Source organism: Hippocampus bargibanti, linkage group LG05, assembly GCF_051943395.1.
Source record: "Hippocampus bargibanti isolate YZ-2025 linkage group LG05, ASM5194339v1, whole genome shotgun sequence".
Classification (NCBI taxonomy): domain Eukaryota; kingdom Metazoa; phylum Chordata; class Actinopteri; order Syngnathiformes; family Syngnathidae; genus Hippocampus; species Hippocampus bargibanti.
Genome location: NC_142738.1, coordinates 20786880 through 20802234, shown reverse-complemented (window position 1 = coordinate 20802234; position 15355 = coordinate 20786880). Strand labels below are relative to the sequence as shown.

Below are 15355 nucleotides of genomic sequence, written 5' to 3'. Positions count from 1 at the left end.
GTGCTGAGACCACTAAGGTTAGCTGAATTTTTCTTTTGTGTGGCAGCACGGTGGTAATGGTTAGCACGTCCCTGTCAGCTCTGAGCCTCCTGAATGGAGTGTGCATGTTGTCCACCTGCTGGCTCTACCATTCCCAAATTGAGCCTTTTGGGTTAATTTGGCGAGTTATATTTTTCTCTGCAAACGTGCTGTTATGTTACAGTTCTGAATGCCAGAGATATACTAGTGGCAGAAAGAGTATTTTACAACAGACAATATGAAATGAGCATTCTTTTTGTCCGAGTCTTTCCAGTCTCAGAGGAACGTACTTGATGATTCACTATGTTGATTCTTTCCTACATTACACGATGTCGCAATCCTGGAATTTTCACTCACGTTTATTTAACACCATGTTGAAAGAATGACGTCTTACTTTCATGAGGTCATAACAGCCATTGTTTAAAGTTAGCTGATGGCTCTATGGGTGTATATATAGTCAGTTCGGAAAGTGTTCAGAATGCTTCACTTTTACCACATTTTCTTATGTTATAGCCCTATTGAAAAATGGGATAAATTCATTAGTTTCCTCAGAAATTTACACAAAATACCCAATGATTACAAGATGAAGGAAGTTTTGGTAACATCTATCTATCTATCTATCTATCTATCTATCTATCTATCTATCTATCTATCTATCTATCTATCTATCTATCTATCTATCTATCTATCTATCTATCTATCTATCTATATATATATATATATATATATATATATATATATATATATATATATATATATATATATATATATATATATATATATATATATCTCACATAAAGATGCAGCAATTAATTCCCTGGTGTTTTCAGGAAAGGACACCTGGCTTGACGTTCGACAAAGGTAATGGTTTAACCGGATTTGCAGCATACATGCTTGTGAGCCATGTGTAAGTGTCAGATTGAGGTGCAGAAAACTGTCGTCATTAGTTTTTTCAATTACCATTATTACAATTTTGGCTGTCACACAAGTATGAAGATGAGTTAATTACTCTTAATGACAAATCAGAAAGACAATAAATATAAAAATACAGCCTGACGTCATAAACACCGTCACACGAGCTTCAAGTTAACAATTTGGTAATTTCGTAAGCATTCAACCGTTTGTTAATGATTGTCAAAGAGATGATTGCTGGCTTTTAGTTTTTCTATTTCCTGGGGATGGGGGGGTGCATTCAGCCTTAAAATAATATCAATTGTACTGCAAAAATACTACACACGCATAAAAAAATGCATATTGTTGTATTTATTTTTTTGACCCAATCATTGTGTAACTGTGAGCAACCTACGACAAGGTAAGTTAATTATTATGATCAGAAACTGATCTGAAGATTGGATTTGAGTGTGTTGAAAAGCTGAAGCTGTGATGGCCATTTCGTGTGTTCAAAAGCTGACACATTAGTGATGTCTAAGAATGTGGGCTCAGCGGTAAGACCCCTGACATTGGAAACTGGGATCTGGGTTAAAATCACTGTCAGGACAGGTGATCAATGATTGAAATTGAATTGAATGAGTGATTCAATGCATGAAAATGGGTGGCCAGTATAAAAATGTAGGAAAACATATACGAGTGACTTACTCGTAACCAGTTTCTTAGTAGCTTTAACTCTGCTTTGTTTTGATTACCTCTTACTCGCTCAAAATCCGAACACAACGTGCTAGGTCCAAATGTCAACCCAATGCGCTAGGGATAATTAGCCCAGTATTAGCTTTCCTGGACCATTTATAGGCAGTTCTGTGGCTTGCTATTTCATCCTATTTGGACCACTTGTGAAGGGGCAGTTGTCAGTGTGAGATTTCTAGAATGGAGTCTAACACAGTGAAGGCAGGAACCAAGAAGAGATGTACGCCATATGTTTTCTTGTCAGCTACACCTTCATGAATTATTAAAGAACTACCTCTTGCAGGTCTCAATAAAACCAATTAAACCAATTACATGCTCCCGGCAGTTGGCGTCCACCATAAATATCCACAGGCTCCCTGATTCTGAAGGGGAATGTTGGGACATAACGCAAGGCACACACAACCAGACACTGGCTATCACAACTCCATTGGATTTGAAAGAAGTACAAAAACTCTGAGACACATCCATCATTGCACAGTTGTGGCAGCTGTCGGTGCCACTCAATGACATCATCAGCCCCACGGGCCATTGCAGCGGTGAGAGAAATGTGTCACACCCTGTGTGGTAGAGTCTTCAAATGGCTGATCAACTGCCAGAGGAGGCGGCTTTGTGTTGACATGCAATGTGCTTTGGACAATGTTCGTTGCTTGCATGGTTGGTGGTTTGGGATTGCACAAACGTCAAGCTATCAAGTTCCTAGACATAAACAAATGCGCATATCTCTGGTCAGTAGCCTTGGTGAGGGTCAAAATGGTTCGCGTTCTCGCACCGGTACCACAGTATTGTTGTGTCACGTACTCACAGGTCATGGTGATGAATCCTGTATGCAACCAAGCTACAGTGCCATGCCTGCATATGTAAACAGGCTTCTTGCTGAAGATGTGAGTCTTCCAGATTTTCCTCAATTGACACCATCTTGTGACAAGTCATAACATAGACATCAGAATCAAAATACTTTATGACATGCTATATACATTCTACATTGAAGAGTTTTATTTCAAAGAAACAAACAGAAAATGCAGTGAAATATGTGTAAACCCGCCCCCTCCCGTGCACCTGCTGGGTGAGATGCCTGGTCCTAAAGCCCGCCACACAGCCCTCCCCTCAGAACACCCAGAAGGAAGGTCAAGGTGAAAATTTTGCACGGGGCTTAACCAGCCTGCCACAACGACTACGCAGTCTGTCGTTCGGTGGTGAAGGTGAACTCATTCGGGCAGGTGATCCGGGTGAGACCTGAGTCGGGGAACAACACTCAACCCTGACATGGCGCGGTGAGGCTGGAGGTTTCGGAGGTTCGAGCACTCTAAACGGGCCATCGTACGGCGGCCGGAGGGGAGAGCGGTGGGCATCGTGACGCACAAAGACAAACCGGGCTGACCTAAGAGCAGACGGAACGAATATTTTGGGGACGCAGTGGGGAAATGGTGCTGGAGTCAGGGGCTCTCCTGGCAAAAGGGGGAAAGAAGGTGTACCCGAAGCTTCAGGCAGAAATTCACCAGGAACGCGGCGTGGCTGACCGAACACTAACTCTGCCGGAGCAGCGTTAAGGTCTTCTTTTGGGGCCGAACGTAACCCGAGCAGGACCCACGGAAAACGGTCGACCCAGTTACCGTCCGGTAGTGCGGCCCGTAGCGCGGCTTTAAGTGACCGGTGGAAACGTTCACACATCCCGTTAGCCTGCGGGTGGTAGTCCATAGTGCGGTGTACCTGCACACCCAAGGACTGCGCAATGGATGATCAGAGCTCAGACACAAACTGGGAGCCTCTGTCCGAAGTGATATCGGATGGCGTGCCGAAACATGCGACCCAGGACGACACAAATGCGTGGGCAATATTTGCTGAGGTCGTGGAGGACAGGGGGACTACTTACGGCCACTTAGTGGTCCGATCGACCATATTGAGGAGATGTGTGCAACCCTGCGAAGGAGGGAGGGGCCCCCGACCAGATTCACATGGACGTGGTCAAATCTCCTGGCCGGAATTGGAAAAGTTTCCAGGCTTGCCCGGGTGTGCCTGTGGACTTTGCCGCGCTGACATGCCACGCATGCAGCTGCCCACTTCCTGACGTCCTTTCGTAACCCAGGCCAGACAAACTTAGCCCCAAGTTGTTTGACTGATGCCCGGACGCCAGAATGTGAGTGGGAATGAATAGAATCAAAAATTTGCCGACGCCACTCCTGCAGAACCACAGGACGAGTGTGACCCGTAGACACATCGCAGAGGAGAGCGGGACCCCCTTCACACAGTTCCACCTCCTCAAGCTTCAGGGCCGTGCCTGCTGCCTTGAGTTCGTGGATGTCCGGATCCTCAGATTGGGTGGTGGCCATCTCTGAAAAATCCACCCCAAGCTGGACCGGACACACGATCGCGCGTGACAATCAATCGGCCACAGAGTTACATTTGCCGGCCATATGCCGAATGTCTGTTGTGAATTCCGAAATGGCCGCTAAATGCCATTGCTGTCGGGCCGACCACGGTTCAGTCACCGACATGGCGAATGTGAGTGGTTTGTGATCCACATATGCGGTGAACTGGCGCCCCTCGAGGAGGAAACGGAAATGGCGCGTTGCAAGATATAGTGCTAACAACTCTCTGTCGAAAACACTATACTTGCGTTCGTTATCTTGCAGCTTCCGACTGAAAAATGCAAGGGGCTGCCATTCATTCTCCACAAGCTGCTCGACCACCGCCAACATCAACATCAGATGCATCGGTAGTCAAGGCCACCTGTGCGGTTGAAATCGGGTGGGCCAGAACAGTTGCACCCGCGAGAGCTTCCTTGGCTCGTTGAAAGGACTGTGCTCGTTGCGAGGCCCACTCGACGGGGTCATTAGCCCTTTTTCTCAAGGTGCCGTAGAGGGGTTGTAGGAGGTCGGCTGCGGAAGAAACCGGTTGTAAAAATTGATCATGCCCAAAAACTCCTACAGAGCCTTAACTGTGGCCGGGCGGAGGAAATCCACCACTGCCTGCACTTTGGTAGGGGGATGGAGCCCTGTGGAGAAATGCGGTGCCCCAAGAAATCGATCTTGGACAGACCAAATTGGCACTTCACTGCGTTGACGATAAGGCCGTGAGAATCAAGACGCTTGAAAACCTTAGTTAAGTGCGACAGGTGTTCCTCCGGTGAAGGGCTGTCCACAAGGATGTCATCTAGATAGACAAATACAAGATCAAGGCCTCGCAAGACTGAGTCCATCAGTCTTTGAAAGGTCTGTGCCGCCCCCTTCAGACCAAAAGGCATGTGGAGAAATTCAAAGAGGCCAAAGGGGGTAATCACCGCAGTTTTTGGCACATCCCGTAGCGGCACCTGGTGATAACTCCGAACTAGATCTATTTTAGAAAAGATCACGGCGCCGGCCAAACGTGCGGAAAAGTCTTGGATGTGCGGGATGGGGTAACGGTCATGCATGGTTATATTATTAAGCCGACGAAAATCACCGCACGGCCGCCAAGAACCGTCACTTTTGGGCACCATGTGTAATGGTGAGGCCCACGGGCTTTTGGAACGCCTCACGATGCCCAAGAGCTCCATCCTCGCGAACTCCCCTTTCGCCATTGCCAATTTTGCCGCATCGAGTGCGGGCAAAAACTGGCGGGCCGACCGTGGGGATTAAATGCTCTACCCCGTGTGTCGTATCTGAATTGGAAATGGCGGGGGTAGTTAACGACGGGAAATCGGTCAGCAGACATTCGTAAATGTTACCTGACGTTAAATAATTTGTGTGTGTTAACGCTCCGAGCCCTCCAGCCTCACATGGGAAAGTCGCGAAAGAGATGGCGTCAATCAAACGACGGTTAGCAATGTCCACAAGTCGTCCGTGAGCACATAAAAAAATCTGTGCCGATTATCGGAACTGTGATCGAGGCAAAATTAAAGTTCCACTTGAATTCCCGTCCCGTCAGTCACCGACCTGGAGCCAAAGTTGGCGATGGGCGAGCCGTGAGCTGCGCACGCGGAGGCCCGCATCCACCTGCCGTCTTGTCCGCGGCAGTGGGCGTCAGCAGGCTTACTTGTTCCCCGCTGTCCACAAGAAAATGTCTACCTGACGAGGGGTCTTTCGTTACCGGCGCCCTCGGCTGCTACTGGGTGCCGGGTGTTGGAGTTTCCCTGAGCCTCGTAGGAGCAGAGGGGTACGCAGCGTCGAGCCTTGGCGCCGAACCGCTGATGGAAAAAACAGATGGCTTTCCCGCGCCGCTTCTGCGATCTCAATCCGGCCACGACGGTCGGATCGATTTTCAATGCCCCTTCACCGAAGGGTTCGGCCGTTACGCTTTGCACAGCGAAGCGCCGTGTCGCCAGAAGCACTCGATTCGCTTTTTCAGCCAAACCTTGATAGTCGCCGGTGGCTAAGCACGTTGAGTTAGCTAGCGCGCCGCGCGCTGAGGCTGGTAGCTGACGGAGGAATATATGGGGGAAAAGGAATCCGGCTTCATCCGAATTTAAGCGCGACAGCATATTGTCCGTGAGATCCACTGCTGTTCCGTCGCCAAGTCCGGGAAGGAATAGAAGCCTGTCTGCTCTCGCAGAGGCCGATAACGTGAACCTTCTGATCAGCAGGTGTTTGAGCACCGCGTATTTTTCGCGTTCTGTGGAGGCGCGCGTAAGAGCGGCAGCACACGATGAGTAGTTTGCTTGTTGAGAGACGCCACGACCAGGTAATATTTCGGCTCATCCGCCGTGATGCCTCGTCGGTGGAAAAGTGCCTCCACATGCTGGAACCACGAAGCCGGATCGCTGTGCAAGAACTCGGGCAGCTTCGCGGCGTAGGCGGGAGCTGCGAGTTGGGGTGCCGGTCGTGGCGACGTGGCCGTAGAAGACACATCTTCGTCTGTTGCCATGAACATTTCCAACGTCGGTGTCACCAGTGTGGCCGTTGAGGAAGGAGCACACGCGACTGAATGTGGAGATGTGTTTATTCCAATGGCTAACAAGTGGATCTCTCTCAAACAGAAAATGCAGTGAAATATATGTGACATAAACCCGCCCCCTCCCGTGCACCTGCTGGGTGAGAAGCCTGGTCCTAGTTCCCGCCACAACACACTCAATCCTTGCTTGCTGCATGTATGTACTGCGCACATGCTATAGTCTGCATATCTTTCAAAGAAAACATGTATCTATTTCTCATTTTGCCACTGTTGCTTTCAGTCTCCCCCTGCTTTACTATCTCCCCTTGTGCACGTCTTGGCTTTAACCCATCCTTTTATGTATGTATGTATGTATGTATGTATGTATGTATGTATGTATGTATGTATTTATTTATTTTGTTCTGCGAGCCACTTTCTACATCAGTGTCTCCATGGTCCCTCCTCGATTCTCCCTTCCTACCACAACCATTCCTTGTTTACCTGCAGTGTTCATGCGTCAAAACGCCCGGGCCAGCACTGCAGAGGGATGGAGACAGTTCTAGTGCTGCAGTCTGCCGGCTTGCAGCACTAAACTGCGAGATCATTGACCTTTACGGCACTGAGGAAATGCACATAGCTCACTGGACTTTATCTTTGTCTTTTGCATTGAACACTTTTGAGAGGTGAAACGTTTTAAATACTGTCAGAACTTCATATAAGATTGCCCTATTGTTTCTTTCACATTCATATTAGTCAATATGTTAGGCAAGTGATTGCTGATCTATGTATAAGAACGTGAAAGCACAAGATATCTTTTAATCAATATGATTGTGCATGAGGATATAGAGTTAACTTCATGCAGATACACTCACCAGCATACACTCATTAAGGAAAATAATATACAAAAAAGAATCCCGAATTTTGTTTAATGCCAATTAGTTAACCTCCTGTCTATGTCTGATTTATTTTTACCCCACTGCTTGGTGGTGTGATCCCACTCAAATAAACATTATCCATTCCACGCACATCTCACTGTGTGTTTGCTGTTAACATCTCCATTGCAATCCTCAGGCATTGAGATGAAGGTAATAAATGAACAATAAAATAAGAAACTATGGACAATTTGGACTTTATAAAAGAATATGCTTTTGGGTCATACTGTACTGCCTGTCTCACACGCAGTGAAAGAATTACGGTTACATACGAAGTACAGTGATATATATTTTATCATCCACCCTTCTGCTCAACAATGCCCCTAAACCACGTGCAAAGTTTGAGTTATTTGTTCAGAACAGACTTGCTGCTTTTGTCTTTTCCCATTCAAACAAACTAGAGGAATGCAGCCGGGTACGAACTTTGCTTGATTTGAATCGACCAGACGGCTGTAGCCTTCATGCGACCGCGTGCTGACCTTGTCCTGTCCAAATCACCTGCATGGCTGTCTTCCAAAGCACTCTCTTACAGCTGCTATGTTAGCAGAAACATAATCAGCCCTTCTCCCCCCTCGTCTGACACTTTGACACATGCACACTTGCAATGAATGGCGCAATGCAGCTGCACACGCTGTGAGGCCATCATCAGCAGGATGCCTTTTGAATGAACAAAGTGAATGAGGCGTGTTGGAAAGTGCACTTTTGGCTGGAAGCTATTTTAGATGAGGACGATGTTGTGCAAAACAAATAAATCTTTTTCCTCTCTTGCCTGGCTTTTTCTCTTTTTCTTTTTGATAGCTTTTTTCTCCATATCATCCCTTTGTCTTTTTCCTCCCCCTCCTTCGCTCCTCCTTTCCGTCTAGTAGTCTTTCAGTGATGCAGCGATTCGAGTCTGCAGTAGGTGCTGCCTCTTGGTCATGTGACCAAAGCCTGCCTGACAACATGGTGAAGAACAACCCAGTGGGCACAGATGCGAATGCTGACTTTCACATGGCAGTGCATGCACACACGCACGCACACACGCCGGCACGCTTATATCCATCCCTCCTTTAAACTGACATCAACCGCACCATGATAACAAATGTGCACTGTGTTGTTGTAGCATTACTGGCATTTCAAATTTAACAGTCATTAATTCCCTTCTGCACAAGGCTTGGGATTATTTGCAATGTAAATCTTCTCGTCATAGATGCAGCCCTGATGGATTATTCCTACTGTTATGTGATACACATGTACAGTAATTTACAACCAAATCTCTGTTTACTGAAGGAGACATTGAAATCGACTAGAGCTGGTATTGGCTGACATAGCTGCCAGGACATGGGGTGATTTAAATCTGATTTTATGCTATGTGGATAAAACCCCATTGTTTCATTTTGAAGAATCACAGTGTGAATCTGTCATTTTTCTCTGTGCAGGTGGAGCTGGGCCGGAAGCAGGAAGTGGTGGTTTATGACCAGAGTTCCAAAGAAGCAGCTCATCTGTCCAAAGACGGTTTTGTGCACATTCTCTTGGGCAAGTTGGAGAGCACCTTCCATAAAGTCTCCCTCCTTACTGGTACGGATCAGAGTGGGACTGGTAGTATGTGTGGTTGTGTAATTGTTTTTTTTTCTTTCACTTATTCATTCATTCATTCATTCATTCATTCATTCATTCATTCATTATCTAAAGTGCCTCATTCGGGTTGCAGGGGGTGCTGGAGCCTATCCCAGCTGTCTGTCTTAAGGCATTAGGTGGGGGACAACCTCAACCGGTTTCCATCCAATCGCAGGGCACACAGAAACAAACTACTATCAGCATTCACACACTCATGTTTTTGAAATATGGGAGGAAACCGGAGGACCCGAAGAAAACCCATTCAGGCTCGAGTGTCTCTCGCCTTCTTCCCAAAGACAGCTGGGATAGGCTCCGGGAGCTTTGCCACCCTTGTGAGGAATGGAAAATGAATGAATTTATTATATTTATTATATATTTCACATATCTTGCAGTGAATGGAAGCGTTGTGACAAAATTTGGCCAGTAGATGTCACTGTTTTGCAATACATATCACAGAGTATTGTAAACTTTCATAGAATTATACTGACTGAACGTTTCATAGAATTATACTGACTGAACGTTCACACATTTGTCAAATTTGAAGACTGAAAACTGGAAATCTACGTCTTCACTGCTTAGCCATGACTGCTCCCGAATCACTCTTTAGTGTTTTATCCTCTCAAGAGTCCTTCCTTTTCTAAGCATCATTTGGAATTATTCAGAACTTTAATTTGTGTCCTTAGGTATCGCATTTCTTCTGTCATTGTCTCCACTAAGCACAGTAAGGCTTAATTTAGCAGGAGCGAGACTCTTAATGGTCGCATTGATTTAATAACATTATTTGAAGCGTATGCAAGGATGCTACCTCATGCTGCATAGAGCAGCAGAGGCTTATAAATCCATCCGCAAATGTGTCAGCAAGAGAATAAACACATACATAAAAAAAACGTAATCATCCTCAGTCAGGAATGCAAATGACACAGCGGAGGCATGTTGCTCAGGGTGAAGCTTTCATGTCTGTGCATTTATTTGGCCCTTCTCTGTTCTTTGCCTCAGCTGAAAGATCAGCACTTATGCATGAGTCATTTATAGATGCCACCCATTGTCTCCAAGCACCAGAGCGCCTTAATTAGTGCAAGACATGTAATGAGGTAATTTTAGCATATGTTACATGCAGGAAATTATGATTCCCCAGACGATCTTCAATGATGAAATTCAATACAGCTGTGATTGTCAGAGGAAAAGACCTTGTCAGCGATTGCTCAATTGTGCAAGTCTCCTCAGCACGTCGATCATTTCGCTCTCTTATTTTCTGCTGTTTCCACGACGACAGTGGAACAGAATATTCCGGAGGAGACCCCAGCCAATAGGATTGCCGGTTGTTTGGGTGTTAGTACGACTGGGGTTACCGGTGCTGACAGCCAGGGACTGCGCATGGCTAATGTGCTGTATGCGTGCTCCGTGGCTGCATGGCCAGAAGAGCGAGCGGGTAATGAGTGGACACGTCTGAATTCTAGCATGCATGAATTTGTGCATTTGTGGATGTGATTGTGTGTAGCTTTTCCATTAAAGATAAGGTGACAGATGAGTGGAAACGGATGGTGTATTCTTTTAATCCTGTCCTCCTTTGTAGTCCCCAAAATAGATTCACTTATGACACATGTAAAAATAAATCTGTCTTACTGTTCAAATGCTTCCTTGCATAAATGTGTGTCTAGGACCAACCTTCTCATACCAGGCACATTAAAAGAATGGTGTGTGTGCGTGTGTGTGTGTGTGTGTGTGTGTGTGTGTGTGTGTGTGTGTGTGTGTGTGTGCGTGTGCGTGTGCGTGTGTGTGTGTGTGCGTGTGTGTGTGTGTGTGTGTGTGTGTGTGCGTGTGCGTGCGTGCGTGTGTTTGCATGTGTGTGCGTGTGTATGTGTGTGTTTGAATGAGATGAGATGAGATAATTATTATTATTATCATCATAATAATAATACATTACATTTTAAGCGCCTTTCAAAGCTCTCAAGGACACTTTACAGTCACAGACAAGTATAGGTACTATAATAAATAAAATACAATCACCCATCGTGCTGAGAATTAGTTGTTCACATCAAATTTTTATCAGTTTGAACATTCGATATCTTGTCTTTGTAGTGTTTTCAGAGGGGGATCGTGATTTGGAAATCATTGCATTCTGTTTTTATTTATGTTTAACACAACGGCATAACTTCATTGGAATTGGATTTTGTATTTGAAGCTGTCATCTTTCATGTAGGGCGGCCCGGTAGCCGAGTGGTTAGCACACCGGCTTCACAGTGCAGAGGTTGCCGGTTCGCGTCCCAGTCCGGCCTCCCTGTGTGGAGTTTGCATGTTCTCCCCGGACCCGCGTGGGTTTCCTCCCACACTCCAAAAACATGCATGGCAGGCAGATTGACCACTCCAAATTGTCCCTAGGTGCGAGTGTGAGAGTGACTGTTGTATGTCTTTGTGTGCCCTGCGATTGGCTGGCAACCAATTCAGGGTGTCCCCCGCCTCGTGCCCGAAGACAGCTGAGATAGGCTCCAGCAACCCCCGCGACCCTAATGAGGAATAAGCGGTACGGAAAAGGAGATGAGATGAGAGATCTTTCATGTACTTATATGGCTGTTGTGCCTTCGTTTTAAGTTTTCGTGGAAGCTTAAAATAAAATGTATTCGAACTTGTAAATTAGATAATAAGTAGACAGTATGAACTTAACACAACGAAAAAGTATTCTGTTTTTCTGTCACGACTAGCCACTATCCTTTTTATCCCTCCACCTCCCACCCCCCACGTACTTTTACTTAACTCTAGATTTCAACTGCTACTAATTCTTGCAATGACTGTTTGTTTCTCTAATCTGACTGACCTATTCAGGACCCGCACATAGGCAGTCACTCTCCACAAAAAGTGCAGAGCGTGACATTTCTTCAAATCTAGACAGGAGTGGTGCAAATTGAGAGATGAAAGTTAAAACTCTTAACCCGGATGACCAGTGGTCATCCGGGTTAAGAGTTCCCAGAGTAAATTCCCATTGTGGTCATTGACCACAATGGGAATTTAAATTATGAGGCTCACTCAACGAAAGGCATTTTGACTTTAGAGTTTCTGTTATGAAATAAAAAACGGGGAGTCACATCAATCACTCAGTGAACCCTCTTCAGGAACCCTCTTGAGTAATCAAATGATCGTTTACTACACAGAGCCACTCCTATCACGTGCATGATATCATTGAGCAAGCAGTGTCCAAATAGAGCCATTGTTTGTCTTTGGCTTGCCATTGACTCCCCCATCCAGTTTTACATTTTCATCACATTTCGCGGCAGAAAGTGACGTGATGCATGTGCGTGTACGGATGTCTGCTTTACTTAATGCTTGTATACATATATGTATTTTTGTTGTTACTTCACCGACTGTGAGAAAGTGTTTGTGAGAAAAATATTTTAACCACGCCTGATCTCACTGAGTTGGAGCTCAGGCTGATGTCTTGCCTTTTAGAGACTTGTCTGTGTGTGTGTGTGGGGGGGGGGGGTTTGTGTGTGTGTCTGTGTGTGTGCGCGTGTGTGTGCGTGTTCTTGCGTGTGCGTGTGTGTGTGTGTGTGCGTGTATGTGTGTGTGTGCGTGTATGTGCGTGTGCGTGTGCGTGTGTGTGTGTGTGTGTGTGTGTGTGTGTGTGTGTGTGTGTGCATGTGTGTGTGCGTGTGTGTACGTGTGTGTGCGTGCGTGCGTGTGTGCGTGTGTGTGTGTGTGTGTGTGTGTGTGTGTGTGTGCGTGTGTGTGTGTGTGTGTGCGTGTGTGTGTGTGTGTGTGTGTGTGTGTGTGTGTGTGTGTGTGTGTGTGTGTGTGTGTGTGTGTGTGTGTGTGTGTGTGTGTGTGTGTGTGCGTTAGTGTCTGTCTCCAAGTGCCTCCCTCGTGAGTTTGCGTGTTTCCCACCAACATTATATCACAGCCCAGCCAAAGGCAGCGCTTCTCCTGCCAGTGTGGGGCTAGGTCAGGGGTGGGCAAACTTTTTGACTCGCGGGCCGCATTGGGTTCTAAAATTTGACAGAGGGGCCGGGCCAGGAGCATTTGGAGGGAGTGTTTGGGCCGGAAATAATCTGAACAAGTTATGTCCATAATTTATAAAATCACTTCAAATGACTTCGACTGAGCGTATTTTACAAAGATTCCACAGCATTGGATTGGATTGGATTGGATTGGATATGCCTTTATTAGTCTCACAGTGGAGAAATTTACATTTCACAGCAGCAAAGTGATGAAAGGAATGAAAGTAGAAAAACGAAATACATGAGCTGCTGGAAAGGCAGCCACTCTCGCGGCGCCGTCTTGAAGTCAAAAGAACAAAAAAAAAAACTAAATAACAAATTGACAGCATAGAGACAATATGACAAAACAAAGACACAGAGAGACATTCATTCTTCAGGACTTGCTGCACCCTCTTTGTGATGACATGAAACAGTTCTAGATGAAAGAATATAGCTATATATATATAGCATATAGCTATAGTTCACGTTTTAAGACTTGCGCTGAATATTCATGAAGTCTTGTTTTCGAGGTGATGACGATCCCCATGTGACGTCACGTTTGGACCGCCCCTGACCGAGAAAGCGACATACAATGCATTTTGGGTACTTTGTTTGGTCTGAAAACTTCGTGTTGATCCCTGTTGATGGTGAAATTAGAAGGAAAACACATAAATAACGCCATTGCTACATTGCTGTCATTGACGGCTCGAATTGATATGGGAGGACTCCTTGAATCAATTGCAAACATTTATGCTTTCCTCTTTAGAACTATTTGAATCATATTCATAACGGATGAGTAACAAGAAAACATCTTCTCCAAATCTGAAGCCATTGTTTTGATTCTCGATCAAAGTCAAGACGTCTTAGCGTGACGTCACGAACAGGGGGCTGGGACCTTCTGAAACTGACCATTTCCGGATTCATTTGAAGTCATTTTTATTGGTGTTTTTCATTGAACTAAAAATATCCACCTGCCTGATTTGGGTATTTTAGATGCTATAAAACATTTTTCTGATGTCAGTGGGAAACACAAAAAAATGCTGCCGGTTGTCCTTTAAATGTAGTGTGTACAAACCTCATAGCACAGTAAGAACACTACAACCCAATTTATTAACTGTCTTTCAAATGTGAAAAATATCCCTGATCAGTTAATAAATTTGTCTCAAGGAATATGGCGTTTACATACTATTTTGCAGATACAGTAAAGTCTCGTTATATCGATATTCAAGGGAGTCCGAAAAAATATCGATATAACCGGGACTATCGATATATCCGACCCTGTTTGCATGTAATTTTCTCCGTGCGTGCATAGAAATAGTATCGATATAACCGGGACTATCGATATATCCGATATCGATATAACGAGACTTTACTGTACTTGGAGGCGGAAATGGAAATAGATTAAAATAACATATGCACTGTGATTTATCAAGATTGCGTCTGTTTTTAATAAGTTTCCATCGAAGGGGCAAAGTTCAAGAAATCAACATTTATTGAAAAATGGAATCCCTTTCAACATTCAAAACATATTATTACACAACGAAATATTCAAGCTCAATAATACCTACTTGTGTTAAATTCCGCCAAATCATAGATGGTTTGTCCTGACCGCGCGCTCAACAAACTCCTCACTGACGCCCTCGCCTTCACGCGCAAACAATACACGTGTACCGTCGCCGAGCACACAAACATAGACTACCTGCAGTTGAAATTTGCATACTCGGCACGGCAGCCAATCAGAAGCCTGCTGCTTTCTTCCGGACTTTCGCAAGCGTTATAAAGTCGTGCAATTGCATGTCTTTTTCCAAAATAGATGCACAGAACCTCAGACCAGAAGAAAGATTCAAAAGAAGCTAACAACATATGTGACGCTAAAAAACGTAAATTTACATTAAACCGTGACTGTAAAGTGTACGTGAGACTTATGAAAGGGGCTTAGTGGCTCGTAGGAAGCAATGCAAACGTTGCATTGTGCACCGCAATGACAATCGACTACTGCAGCAAAATCTACAGCCATGCACATTTACCGTAAATTAAGCAAGGTAGCATTTGTACTAGGTGCATTCTTGATTTTAGAAAAAACTTTATACTTTGTTACAATGTTTTTTAATGTGATTAGTTGTCTCATTGTGCTTCAAGTTGTGAAAAATGGGTCAGGCAACTTTTCAGTTATCTGCCCTGTTGTTTGCTAATTTTTTATCATGAGTTTTAGACACTGTTTGTACTATAATTTGGGCAAGTTCGGCGGGCCGGATTAAAAAGCCTAACGGGCCGTATGTGGCCCGCGGGCCGTAGTTTGCCCATTGCTGGGCTAGGTGGTATGTCAGCCGATGCCATTTGGGTCGTCATGTCACG

General features: G+C 45.2%; 1 protein-coding gene across 3 annotated transcripts in view; it reads left to right on the top strand.

Annotated features, from left to right (window-relative positions):
- dusp8a (dual specificity phosphatase 8a) overlaps positions 1-15355 on the top strand; it is a 53179-nt gene that overhangs the window by 13809 nt on the left and 24015 nt on the right. For all 3 annotated transcript variants that reach the window (XM_088997265.1, XM_088997263.1, XM_088997264.1), the window contains exon 3: positions 8855-8993. In XM_088997265.1, coding sequence (XP_088853391.1) covers positions 8855-8993 — 139 coding nt within the window. The remainder of the gene's footprint in view (positions 1-8854; positions 8994-15355) is intronic.